The 12222-nt window shown below is 43.8% G+C and overlaps 3 protein-coding genes across 3 annotated transcripts; 2 read left to right on the top strand and 1 right to left on the bottom strand.

Annotated features, from left to right (window-relative positions):
* Positions 1-433: 433 nt before the first annotated feature.
* On the top strand, positions 434-1188 carry LOC123401554. Its single transcript, XM_045095379.1, has one exon. The coding sequence runs from the start codon at positions 643-645 to the stop codon at positions 958-960; it is 318 nt and encodes a 105-aa protein (XP_044951314.1). The 5' UTR covers positions 434-642; the 3' UTR covers positions 961-1188.
* A 3851-nt stretch (positions 1189-5039) lies between these two features.
* Positions 5040-5819, bottom strand: LOC123404649 (protein CONSERVED IN THE GREEN LINEAGE AND DIATOMS 27, chloroplastic-like). The gene has a single exon (XM_045098588.1). It carries the CDS (start codon positions 5809-5811, stop codon positions 5437-5439), a length of 375 nt encoding a protein of 124 aa, XP_044954523.1. The 5' UTR covers positions 5812-5819; the 3' UTR covers positions 5040-5436.
* A 3054-nt stretch (positions 5820-8873) lies between these two features.
* LOC123404648 lies at positions 8874-11088 on the top strand. Its single transcript, XM_045098586.1, has 5 exons — positions 8874-8995; positions 9078-9179; positions 9343-9807; positions 9888-10052; positions 10794-11088. Exons 3-5 carry the CDS (start codon positions 9484-9486, stop codon positions 10806-10808), a joined length of 504 nt encoding a protein of 167 aa, XP_044954521.1. The 5' UTR covers positions 8874-8995; positions 9078-9179; positions 9343-9483; the 3' UTR covers positions 10809-11088.
* The last annotated feature ends 1134 nt before the right edge of the window (positions 11089-12222 follow it).

Below are 12222 nucleotides of genomic sequence, written 5' to 3'. Positions count from 1 at the left end.
GTTCTGTTCTGTGCAACGTGGAGTGCTAGCACAGAATATGACTATAGGCCTTCACCAAATATACCAAAATCTACCTTTTCGTGTGCAATGCTACACATGTAGGATATTGCCTTTGTGATATCTGCATAGATTTGTAGTGCTTGACGGCAGTGTCGAACTTCGGAAGATAATTTTTTATTGTTTAAACAGTAGTTTTTTCAAGCCTGTCTTTCTACAGTTTGATCTTTCGACCCGCTTTTGTGTGTGCTGATGGTTGGTTTGTTGTTAACATAAATGTCCATTATCACATATTTTGTTTTTGTTTCACTCCAGTGGTTGCTTTCCTGGATGCATTCATCCAACCACTGTGCCGCTGCTCCGAATCTCGGATACAGGTTACGGGTATCTGTGTTTGAACTTTGAAGAGAGGGCTATATATCATTCCGAGAAGTTGTTTCTGGCTGGCGTGGCATGTTGACCTCCGCCACGTCGGCCAAGAGTCATGGCACGTAAGATAACATTTTCTTCTAGTTTTCCACGTAGGATATATAGCTGGCTGAAGCGAATACTAGACGCAATCACGCAACCACATAGATCGTCAGTTCATCCCACCACCTACCACCTACCACCTTCCTGCTCCCACCTTCCTCCGCTCCGATCTCCATGGAAGCCACCGCCGCCTGCTCCTCGACCTCCCTCGCGCGGACCCTCGCCTCCTCGCCGCTTCCCCACCACTGCCGCAGCCGTGTGCGCGTGGGCAACTACGTGGTGCCGCTGGACGCCGCGCCGTCGGGGATCACGCGCCCGCTCGTCGAGATCCTCAACTTGACAGATCAAAACCTGACAGAAATTGACAATTATGCCTTCAGTTTCCTCTCTGTAGGAGTAGATTTGCTGCTGATATTTATCCTACACGAGAAGAATTGCCAATTCAGACTTGCACATGGATTGTCCTGTGGTTTCTCCTGTTGTGATGTGTAGAATTGGTGGCTTGCATGTGTGATTTGCTCCTGATCTTTATTCAGAGCAGAGTGGTGCTCCTCTGAATATTTTGATGCTCTGAATTAACAGGTGTGGAATCCTGCTAGGCGTGGCTGTGCAGCGTCGGGTTCGCCCAGTTCCCCGACGACCGCGATGTGTGGGTCGCTGAGACGCCGCTTCCCGAGAAGAAGTCTACGACATTCGTCGCCCGCCGCCCATCTGTACATCAGGTAACCAACCCGCCGCCCTCCACTGATTCAGTTTTGGCTTGAAACTACATAAATTCAGAGTCACGGAATAAAAGTGCTTCTATAATCCAAAATGCCTCTTGGAGACTTTGCATTTCCATTTACTCCATTGCTTTGTTTCGATGTTCCATTAAGTACAACAGCTGTCAAATTTAGTTTCAGATCTGTTAACACTTCCTTGCTGACAGTAATTTCTCATGTATTGAAAGCTCAATGTTGCATTGCAGAGTAGATGAAAGCTTCATTTAGATAAATTTTCAGCTCCATAATTTTCAGTTTGTTGAGCTGGAGGTCAGATTCAGCTCCATAATTTAATTGAATTTTATTGAGAGTAGATGGTCATTCCTTAAAGAAACACGACACAGCAAAATTCAGAGGAACATCCTCAAGCACTTGTTCTTATTCTGTAAATTCAGAAAATTCAGTAAATGCTTAAGTGGAGGACTCAAATAAAAAATCCAATTCCTTCATATTGTTGCCCTTCCATCAGATCTCGATGAGCAAGGCCGGCATTGTTTATGTGTGATTTTTGTGGGAATGGCTAAAGATGCAATCCTTTCAATCTAAATTCTCCTGTGAATCTATGGCTGAAATGAATCTTGTGAATCTTTGTCACCTGCCTTTGCATCTGAAATTTTGGTTCGCATCCGAAAATGAGATTGGTCTGTGTGTTCTTGTTCAATCTGAAGCATGTTGCTCAACTTCAGTTAGTCATCTTAATTTCTTATCCTCAATGTTATCTTTCATTTCTCAGTTAATTCTGCCTTATTAAAAGAACACGACCCCTAACAGTTAACTGGATTTTCCAAATTTACAATTAACTGAATATTTTGCCAGCAGCAGCACACGATCCCTGTACTTGTTTTCACATGACATGAACACGTAATGCAGGAAGAGCTCTGTACTTGTTATCACCGGCAGCAACACGAGATGAGGACCTCCGGCGATGCAACACGAGCAGGGGACAAGCGGCAAGTTGCAGAGGAGCAGCAAGTTACTGAAAATTCAGTTTACTGCATAATGTTTTAACCAGAACATGAATTAAGATGCAAGAATCATTAAGTTGATAGCAGTCAATGCAAAATTACAGACTGGATGATCCGATGTTGCTCTAATTTGACATCAGTTTGGTCATCTGCGAGCTGGGTCAATCTATTTTGTAGCAGTAGAGGCGGCGAGGAGGAGCTGGGTCACCTCGACAAAGAAGAAGAAGAAGAAATCAAGGAGGAGGACAGATAGACGGCGGTGGTCACCTATGTAGCAGGTGGGCGGCGGCGCTGCGCCTGACGATGGATGCGGTAGTCACCCTCGATGGACGATGGTGGAGTAGCGGCGGCCTGGATCTTGCCCAACTTCGGCACCGGATTGGTTGGACTTGGTGGGCCGGGGATGCGAGCAGGACGACGAGGAGGAGACACCCGTGAGCCGTGGAGCCATCGCCCGTCGAGGTGTCGCCGCGGAGGGCCGCGGAGGAGCAGATGGGTGGCGGCGAAGCTCGCCTCTTTGTTCACACGTAAGCAGGGCGCACGTTGGCAGCTGTTGTGCAGGTTGGCGGCGCCAGGAGTGGCGCAGGATGATCCCAATGGTGGGTGGGGCGCACCGCCGGCGACGAGGAAGACAGTGGCTTGGGGCGCGCTGTGCCGCGGACGACGGAGGTGGAAGACGGGTCGATTAGCAAGAGATTTAATAGAATAAGGGTGTTTTTGTAAAATTGAAAATGTACTAAGCTGAGGACAATTTTTTTCGGCCGGAGGGAGTATTAGACTAGATTGAACTTCTGAAGGGCATGTTTACTAGATGTGGTACATAAATACCATTAATTATTCTTATTGTTGTATGTTCAGCAAAGGACAACTTACTAGCAAAAGTTATAACTAATTTATTTATATCCCATTTTGCTTTCTTTGCCGAACAACTTCTACCGTGCGGATTCTAAAGGTAGCCACCACAAGGATAAACAGAGAAAGCAAGGAGCTATTCAGCATGTAGAAACTACAAATCATATAGATATATTTCAACTAGTTTGGGACATATGTATTTTTTTATAGACGATGTGTACAATTGAGTAGGTAAAATACCACTGCTTTTAGTAAAACAAAGTTATTATTTGGCGTGATGTCATAATTTTTTTTGAATATTTTCTCATGTGTAAATGAGAGTCAAATTGCTTTCTATTCGTCTCAATGGTGTTTGAGGCGGTCCGTGAGGAGACGTTCCAAGGACGCTTTAATGAGCGACTCTAAAATCCGCTAGAGATGATTTATTGCGCCTCTAACATCTACATTGAGCGCCTCTACATGGCTATTTTGTTGTAGTGATGACGACGCTTTCTCGACCTGCTAGTGGAGACGACATTTGACGCTTCCTCGATCCGACAGCTTCGACGACGTCTTCACGCTTCCTCGATCTGTGACGATATTTCCTCGACCTAAAAACAATGACAACATGTTGTCGGTTTCCCAATCCGCTACCGGAGTCGGCATGACGGCGCTTTCTCGACCTGCTAGCGGCGACGACATCTTGGCGGTTCCTTGATCCGCCAGCGGAGAGGGCAAGACGATGCTTCATCGACCCACTAGCGTCGACATCCTCCGCATCCCCTGATTCCGCCGTTGATGAGGCATCGGCTAGAACATGTGGGTTCTTCCTCGATCCGGCATTTGTCAATCCGCCATCGGAGAGGTCTTGCTGCAACCGCGTGGTAGGAAACCTTCTTCTTCTTCTCCGATTTCCTCCAAAATGCGTTGGACCAATAAGTATAACCTAGTAGGGACGAATGATAGTGCTGCAGCTACTAGGGACGAATGGCACCAATCCTTTTGTTAATTTACATAGTTGAATCTATGGTTATCGTTAAAATAAATAGAACATGATTATATTGGACCTACTCTAGCGCGGAGGAACCCTCCGTGGACTGTCCGATAAGATGAAACATGTTGAGATCACCCCATCTCAACACAGAAATGTGGGATCGAAAGTGATATAGATCGACTGTCTGATCAATCCATCCCATTTGTACTTATGTTTCAAGGCAATAGTATAACCTAGTAGTTTTAAAGTGAGGGTTGCATTAGGTTTCTCCGAGCCATAGTTTAAAACGACCAAATTTTTGTTGCTTTGATGAACAATTCACCAAAGCACAATTATTTGACATATCTCAAGTTTTTTTCATGATAACTAGGGAGTAACCAAATATACACAATTATAGATCCGTGATGAAAAAAGCGTTTCTAACATAAAAAATCTCAAAACTAATTTGGTCTTGTTGTTAATTTAAATAGTTGAATCTTTATGATTTTCATTTAAACAAAAGCGACATAATTATGTTGGACTGACTCTAGCGCGGTGGAACCCTTCACGGATTGTCTTCGAGCTCCTCATCCTGGCGGCAGTGCTCCGCCTCCTCGTGCAAACTCCGTTCGGCAATGGCGGCGTCGACCGCGTCGACATCGTCGCCCGCGTATTCTTCGGGCCCGAGGACGCCTCGTGTCGGCGGTCGTACTCGTCCGTCTCGCAAACCCGTGGCGGCGGCGGGGGATAGGGTTTCGATCCGTATCTGCCTCGTAAACCCGTAAATATACGGCTTTGAGGCTGAGGTTCGCGGGCCACGGTAAAAAAAAAAAGGATCGGACTAGCATACGGGCTCTGTTCTGTCCAGAAAATTGAATCGAGCCCGTATACACGCAGGAATTATACGGGTTCGTACGTTATACCGTGTCGCCCCTTCATGATTCTCGGATTTGGTGTTTTTTTCACAACGATATAACTTTTGACAAAAAAGAATAGTATTCCTTGTGTCTCAACATAGGTTTCTTAACCCTAAAAAAATAGGTTTCTCAGATTTATCAAAATATGGATGTAGCTGAACTAGAACATTCCCTCTAAAAATAATTACTTTTTTCAAAACAATAAAATTACTTTACCACCACTTAATTTAGATGTAGTGTAATTTGCGCCAAAAAAATTTAGCTTCCGCTAAAAGTTCCCACCAAAAAAATAGCCTATATTTAACCCTCCCGCTAAATACCTTTCTAAAAGATTATTACCCCGATTATTATTCTAAACCGTGTCTTACTGGGCGATTGGATCTGAGCTCTCCTCCGACGGCGTCATGACGGCGTCAACACAGCGAACCACGTCGGAGTCAACTGCAGGGGAATGTCTCAGGTTGTTCTTTCCCCCGATCTCCTCCCATTCTAGAACAGAAATCCTCCACCACCAGCGACAGCTAGCGCGTGCGGTTCCCGAGGTAGGCCCAGCCGAGGTACATCCGCACGACGGCGAGCGTGACGGCGAGGATGCCGGAGCCGGTGGCCCCGAGCGCGAGGTGCAGGGCGTCGCCGCCGGCGCCCCCGCGGCCGCCGAAGGCCGCGACGGGGAGGCCGATGAAGAGCGCGAAGGTTGCCCCCGTGAAGGCGAGGCGGGAGTAGTAGAGCACCAGGTCCCCCGCCGCCCAGGAGAAGGGCAGTGACGCGGCCAGCGCCTCGTACTCGTTCACGGGCCGCTGCTTCGGGGGCACCGGGCACCAGTCCGTCCCCGCCGAGCTGCCGTTCCGCGACGGCGGGAGGAGGCGGGGGGCGTGGAGGGAGGGCGAGGCGGCCATGGGGAAGGAGGGGAGATGCAGTGCAGGTAACTGACTAACTACTATCTCGATTCACTAGTTTGCCATCGCGAGAGAGTCAATTTGGCTCTCCCAGCCAGGCAAGGATTTAGCTGCAGTTACGAGCTAGCTTGCCTCCAAAAGCAAACAAATCATTACTCCACCAAACACTTATCTGATCTTCGGTTTCTAGCTGCACTTATGTCACTGTTAGTCATTCGTTTCTCAAACACAGAGCACAAGGGAAACCGAAATGTTATTTCTGCCATTGTTGGATGCTAGCAAAGCTGACGGTGTAGCATGCGTCTGATATTTATGTCTCAAAGAAAACAGTAGGTCATCTATATAATTGAATTCCAAAAGATGAAGAATGAAACATCGATAAGAGGAGAAAAAGAAGATCACTGGTTTGAGAAATGAAACAGTAGGTCATCTATATAATGTATTTTCACTAATTTATTTCGAACAGACCTTGGTGGCAGCAGTGGTGAGAGGTCAGTGTGTTGGCATGAGTTCACTCAAGTTGATTTCAATGTTATTTCCCTTGCTTCTTCTGACATATAACAAAATGATAAAAGCAAACCACACAAACATACTTTTAGGTATGAATGACTACTTCCAATTATGTAAGGAAATCATTGATAGATAAAAAAAAACTGGAGCTATATTTGGTGTCTCCTTTCTTGCTTCTCCATCAGACCCTGGACCAAGCAGAAATAACATACACGGGCAATGAAGTGTTAACTAACTTTGTGTTCAGAACGTAATTTAAAATCAAGCTAGACATGTTTACATCGGGACTAAGTAGTTTAGCAAGCATGTGAATTTGTATTCAAAAAAACTGGATCATAGCAAGATGGTTGCCAATTAGTATAGAGGTCAAGGGCGTATTGATTCTGAAAATTCTTGTAAGTGATGAAGAGGCATGCTTACCATGTAGAACAATTGTATGTGTGTCTCATGGTCGTACGTTTCTACGGCAAGGACGGTCGCGACTGCCGCTCGGCAAGAAACTCTGCGGACGGCCGTGGGCGTGAGAGAAGGAAGGGGTGGTCCGCGGACGTGGAGAGCCGACACCAAGCAATCGGGTCATGCTCGAACGAAGGTAGGCATAGCTTGGAAGCCGCCCCGCGCACTGGCTGTTCTCCGCCTCTGCCGCACGACGACGTGCTGCCGTCTTCTAGAACCGAAAGAAGGAGGTGGGTGGGGGTGGAAGCGCAGCGGGGAGTTGCGCCTGAGACGACCGGTGGCGGACTGCGACAGCAAACGATGGAGAGGGCATGGTAGGGACGCACTGGTGGAGGCGAACAACCTGCTCCTTTTTTTTTCCTCTCCAGGAGCAAAGATCAAGAATGAGCACTGGGCCAGATGAAGATATTTACGTCATCTTAAGGGTAAATTTCACTGGACAGTATAAAAAAATGTCAAAAAAAGGAGAAAACGTGAATGCTTGCCGCTTTAGTATTGTAACCTACTCTGATAACATTTACTATTAATGGGTGTATTTATCTTGTGATGTTACACAATGCCAGGATTGTTCTGGAAGATAGTGGAAAAGGCATCGATTACTGTAGACTGTAGAAGTATAGATATTTATATACACGAAACAAAAGGATTGGTTGTAGTACGTCTTAATCAGGCGGACGTAGCGTCAATGTGGATTGCTCTGTAGATTACGCAAGCTAGCATCTAGGATCAAAAGAAGACCATCATAGATATTTTTCGGTCATTTTTTATGCCTACTTTAAGTATTGTGTTTCTTTCGATATTTTTTCAAATTATGATATTGCTTACAGAATGACACAATGATGAATTCAACACAAGATCCTGCTGGTAGGAGATCGAGTACAATACAACGACAACTTGATAATAACATTTATATTCACTTCAATTTATGCCATATCAGAGTAGGTAATTAACATTTTGGATTAACATGCAGTTAGGGATGCGTCAGGTAATGTTTACACTTCAGAGGAAAGAGATGGTGCACATGACTCCTTTCTGCAAGGTACACGACATCCTTAATTCTTAATCACTTATCTGAATGGTGCACATTGATAATGCTAAGTCCCTTAATTTTTTTGTGTTCAGTGAAGAAAGGATCTGTTCTGCTAACAAGGATGGAAAGTATAACAACTTATAAAAACCAACATGGACAGCGGAGATCCGGTAAAAAGTTTATGGCATTTAAGCTATCTGTAACATTTGCTACAATGCAGAAAATCCTGGATTGCTTAATCTTGAAAAATATTAAACATTATACAGGAACTCAAGACCAATCTAACACTCTAGTGTCTGCTAATGACATGTGTGCACTAGAAGAATGGCCATCCCATGCTCGCCGCAACCGTGAGCAACTACATGATGGTACTTGCTTTAGTTTATATTTGTGTCATCATTTCTTACAATCTACTACCCAGTAATACAATAGTTCTTGTATGATGTGGGATGTAGAAGCTGGTGGACAGAAGAAGAAAGGGCGAGGTGTTCTAAAAGGTTTTAAAGCATCTAAGAAGCGTTTTGCCAATGGATCTGCAAAGCTAAATATTGCATTCTCTGAAAAATTGGGTGGTACAGTAGGAATGAACTATCGTTCATTCAAGGATGACGTGGTAGTCATAATGAAAAGAAAGTTACCACTCATTGGAGTAAGGAGGTGGTCGGACATTCACCCTACCATACATCGACTCATTGTTGCAGATATGATAGTGCGTACAATCTTTTTCACATGTGTTATCTTACTTTACTATCTATAATGTAGTGCTTATGTATGTTCATTTGTTGTATGCTTTACAGGATAGATGGGATCTGGAAGATACACCTGACACAGAAGAAAAGGTACTCACAATTGCGAAAGAACGGTACAGAGGCTGGCGATCAACTCTAAGCTCCACTTACAAGGCATACAAAACAGATGCAGCTAGATTGGCTAATCTACCGGAAGATTTACAACCAGAAGAATGGGAATGGATGATTGAGTACTTTGGCACTGATTTAAAATTACAGGTTATCTTTAAGAACACAATTCGTCTACTACGTGTTAAGATGAAATGGCTTGTTTGACTTGTTATATTTGGTTTTCATGAATTGATAGGAACGCAGCCAAAAGAACACCGATAACCGTAAGAAACAGAAGACAAAACACAGAATTGGATCAAAATCTTACTCGCAAGTAAGTTTTGAGAAGGTATGAGTCTAACTAATTATTTATGCCTCGTTGCTAAACATGGTTTCATGTTTCAATCTTCTCATTGTTATATCACTTGCAGAGAAACCCGGAAACTGGAGAAGAGCCACATTGTATTACTCTGTGGGAACTCACCCACACGAAGAATGGAACATGGTCTAACACAGAGTCACATGATGTTTATGTGAGTACACTGACTTTTGATATTCTATAGTTATTCAATGATGTGCATTCGACATGCTTCATCATCAGCTGGGGTTATTCATGCGTTGGATCGTGTTATTCTTGTTTAATCTTTTAGAATGTTAAAATAATGCCATATTTATAACTGTTCTTTCCATTTTCAGGACAAAGCATGTGAAGAGGTTAAAAACAAAGAGACTGAAACTCAAGGTCCACTTTCAGATGAGTAAAGACACAATATTTTCCAGACCACATACAAAGGCACTCTGCAATGCAAGTCATCGCAGCCTCGTGGGTACGGATATATGGCCAAACCGTCAACTGGTTCTGAAAGGATTCGTATACAGATTGAAGAGCAAGCTCGTGCTACAGCAGCCTTCCAGCAGCGAAACTCTGAGCTCAGCCACCAGGTCAATGATTTACAAGATCAACTACAAGCTGAGCGTGCAAACACACAAGAGATTATTAACTTGGAGTGCGCTGAGAGAGAACAACTTGAGGAAAAGTTAAAAGAAGAGCGTGCTGAAAGGGAAAGATTGTTGGAAGCGGAGCGAACATCAAGATTGAAATTTGAAAAAAACATGATGGCAAAGTTTGCAGAATTCAGCAAACAGATGGGAACCCAACAGGTGATTACATGCATATGCTTCAAACCTCTTAAGATTTATGTTGGTTACTTGCATTGTTAAAAGTGCACTTCTATTTACAGGTGTTTACGAACAGGATTGACAAAGAAAATAGTAATCCAAACTTCCAAAACACTCTTTTACAGAGACCTAGTCCTAATAAGGCTGCAGGTGCAAGGCCAACTGTTATTTCTTCAAATGCGCTCATACATGCTTCAACAAGAAATTCTCGAATGTTTAAAGCAATTGTAAGTCACAACTTTGCTTTCTCTTCATTTTCAACTCCATTTTATACGTCATCGACCTTCATAATTATCTAGCTGCTTCTTCTTTTTTACCATGTGTTGTTGTTGCATCGAGTCACAACTTGAACAAAAACCGAATATGTGCTAGGTAGGACATGAACTTAACTAAAATTATACACCGAGTCACAACTTAAATCAATAGTGGAAGCCATACACTCTAGGGGACCACTCTCAGGAACGCGGTAACCCGAGCACCTTGGCTACTGGCCACATGGAAACTGGGACGCAGCTGTAGCATCAACCGTTTTTTTCTGCAGTTTGACTATCTGGTGCAGTTACATGTGTAGGGTGGTCTCCTAAGTTCTGGAGTAAATATTCTTAGTCTTCCACCATTAGAAAATATAACCACACATGCCCTGCTATTTGTACGTACAGTTTTTGTTTGACAAAAGAGTACATCTATTCGTACATGGAGTCATGCTACATGTGTACGTACAGTTTTTAGGGAAAGGTGTATGTACAGTTTTTTGTTTGACAAAAGAGGTAGGTACAACTATTCGTACATGGAGTCATGCTACATGTGTACGTACAGTTTAGTTCAGGTTTGAGCCTTGTCATGTGTATTTTGAGTCTTTTTTCCATCGTGAGAGTAACATAAATTGTGGGGTTAAGATTTATCGATATGATTTTTAAGGTATGTTATACTAGGCTCATTAACTGGATTTTTTTATTTCTTGATTGCAGGGTTTAAATAACTAGCTGGACTGGACTCGAGATGACGAAGGATCCAAAAAACTACCTGGACTAGACTCGAGACCACACACAATTTATTCTATGGCTGGGCAAGTTTCATTTGATGGTTTGCTATGAGAATTATGAGTTTTATGAATCTATTATATGTACGGTTTTGAATAGTGTAATTGAATGCCATATTTTTTTATGGTTGGAATAGGCTATTACCACCGAGCCATTTTTGGTTGCCACATGTTTGCACAACGAAAAATATAGTGTTGCAATAGAGCACTTTATATTGTCACAATAGCTTTGGCACCACAATTTTTCCCCATGATGCAATAACTGTGTGGCGCAAGTTTTGTTGAAATAGAGTATCACCACGAAAAGTTTACATTGTCGCGATAGCTTCTCGCTACAGACATGTTGACGTTGCGATAACTATTTGGTGTCACCAAGCTAAGTTTTGTTGAAATACAGTATCACCACGAAATGTGTAAATTGTCGCAATAGTTTCTCGCTGCAAACATTTCATCCGCTGCGATACCTTTTTATCACCACCAACATGATTTTGTTGCAGTTTCCTGTTACGACGAATGGAATATTTGTTGGGATACGTTAATGCTACAAGTGTAGTGGTTCGTGGCAAAATTCCTAATGCCACGAAAATAAGGATTGTTGCCATAGATCGTTGCCACAATTTACTATTGCCACGAAAGAGTATGCACCACGAAATGATCGTCGTTGTTATAAGTTCTTGCCACAAATGTCTATCGCCACGAACTATCAGGCGCGACGATTTGTGGCATGTTGCATTAAAGCTATCTCCACAAATCAAATTGTGGCATCAGGTGAGTATTGCGACGGGGAACATGTGGCACCTTCTCGCAATGGATGTTGCAATAGATCACTTTATTGCCACGATTGATTTTTTGTGGCGATAACCTATTACCATGCGTCCAGTCGCAACGGCTACCAACGAATGTCGATTTGTGGCAATAGGTACTTATCGCCACAAATCGTCATGTATTGCGATGAACGATTTCGTTGTAATAGACCGGAATATTCCATCCACGGGGTAGCCGGGACCGCCCTCTATCATTCTTCGTGCATCGTCGGGCGGGGCCTCAGATTCAGCCACGCTGCTTTTCCGCTTAGATGGTCCGCCGGTAATATCAAGTGCAGGATCTTCCTGGCGCGCTACTCCTATAAGCTCATCAATCTGCTTCTGTTGCTCGTTAATCCTGGCAAGCAACTGGTTGAACTTGTCATTCTCCTCATCCCGCTGCCGCTTCTTTGCTCTCTCTCGGCTTCTGTAAGTGTCTTTGTCTCTGGCAAACCCAAGCCACCATGGGTAAGAAGGACCGAAGCCTCGTGTTCGTCCTCCATGTTCGTAATTGCCGAGGACCAGTGTGAGAAAATCATTCTCTCTATCTGCAGT

This window comes from Hordeum vulgare, chromosome 6H, assembly GCF_904849725.1.
Source record: "Hordeum vulgare subsp. vulgare chromosome 6H, MorexV3_pseudomolecules_assembly, whole genome shotgun sequence".
Classification (NCBI taxonomy): Eukaryota; Viridiplantae; Streptophyta; class Magnoliopsida; order Poales; family Poaceae; genus Hordeum; species Hordeum vulgare.
This window is presented reverse-complemented; position numbering and strand designations above follow the sequence as displayed.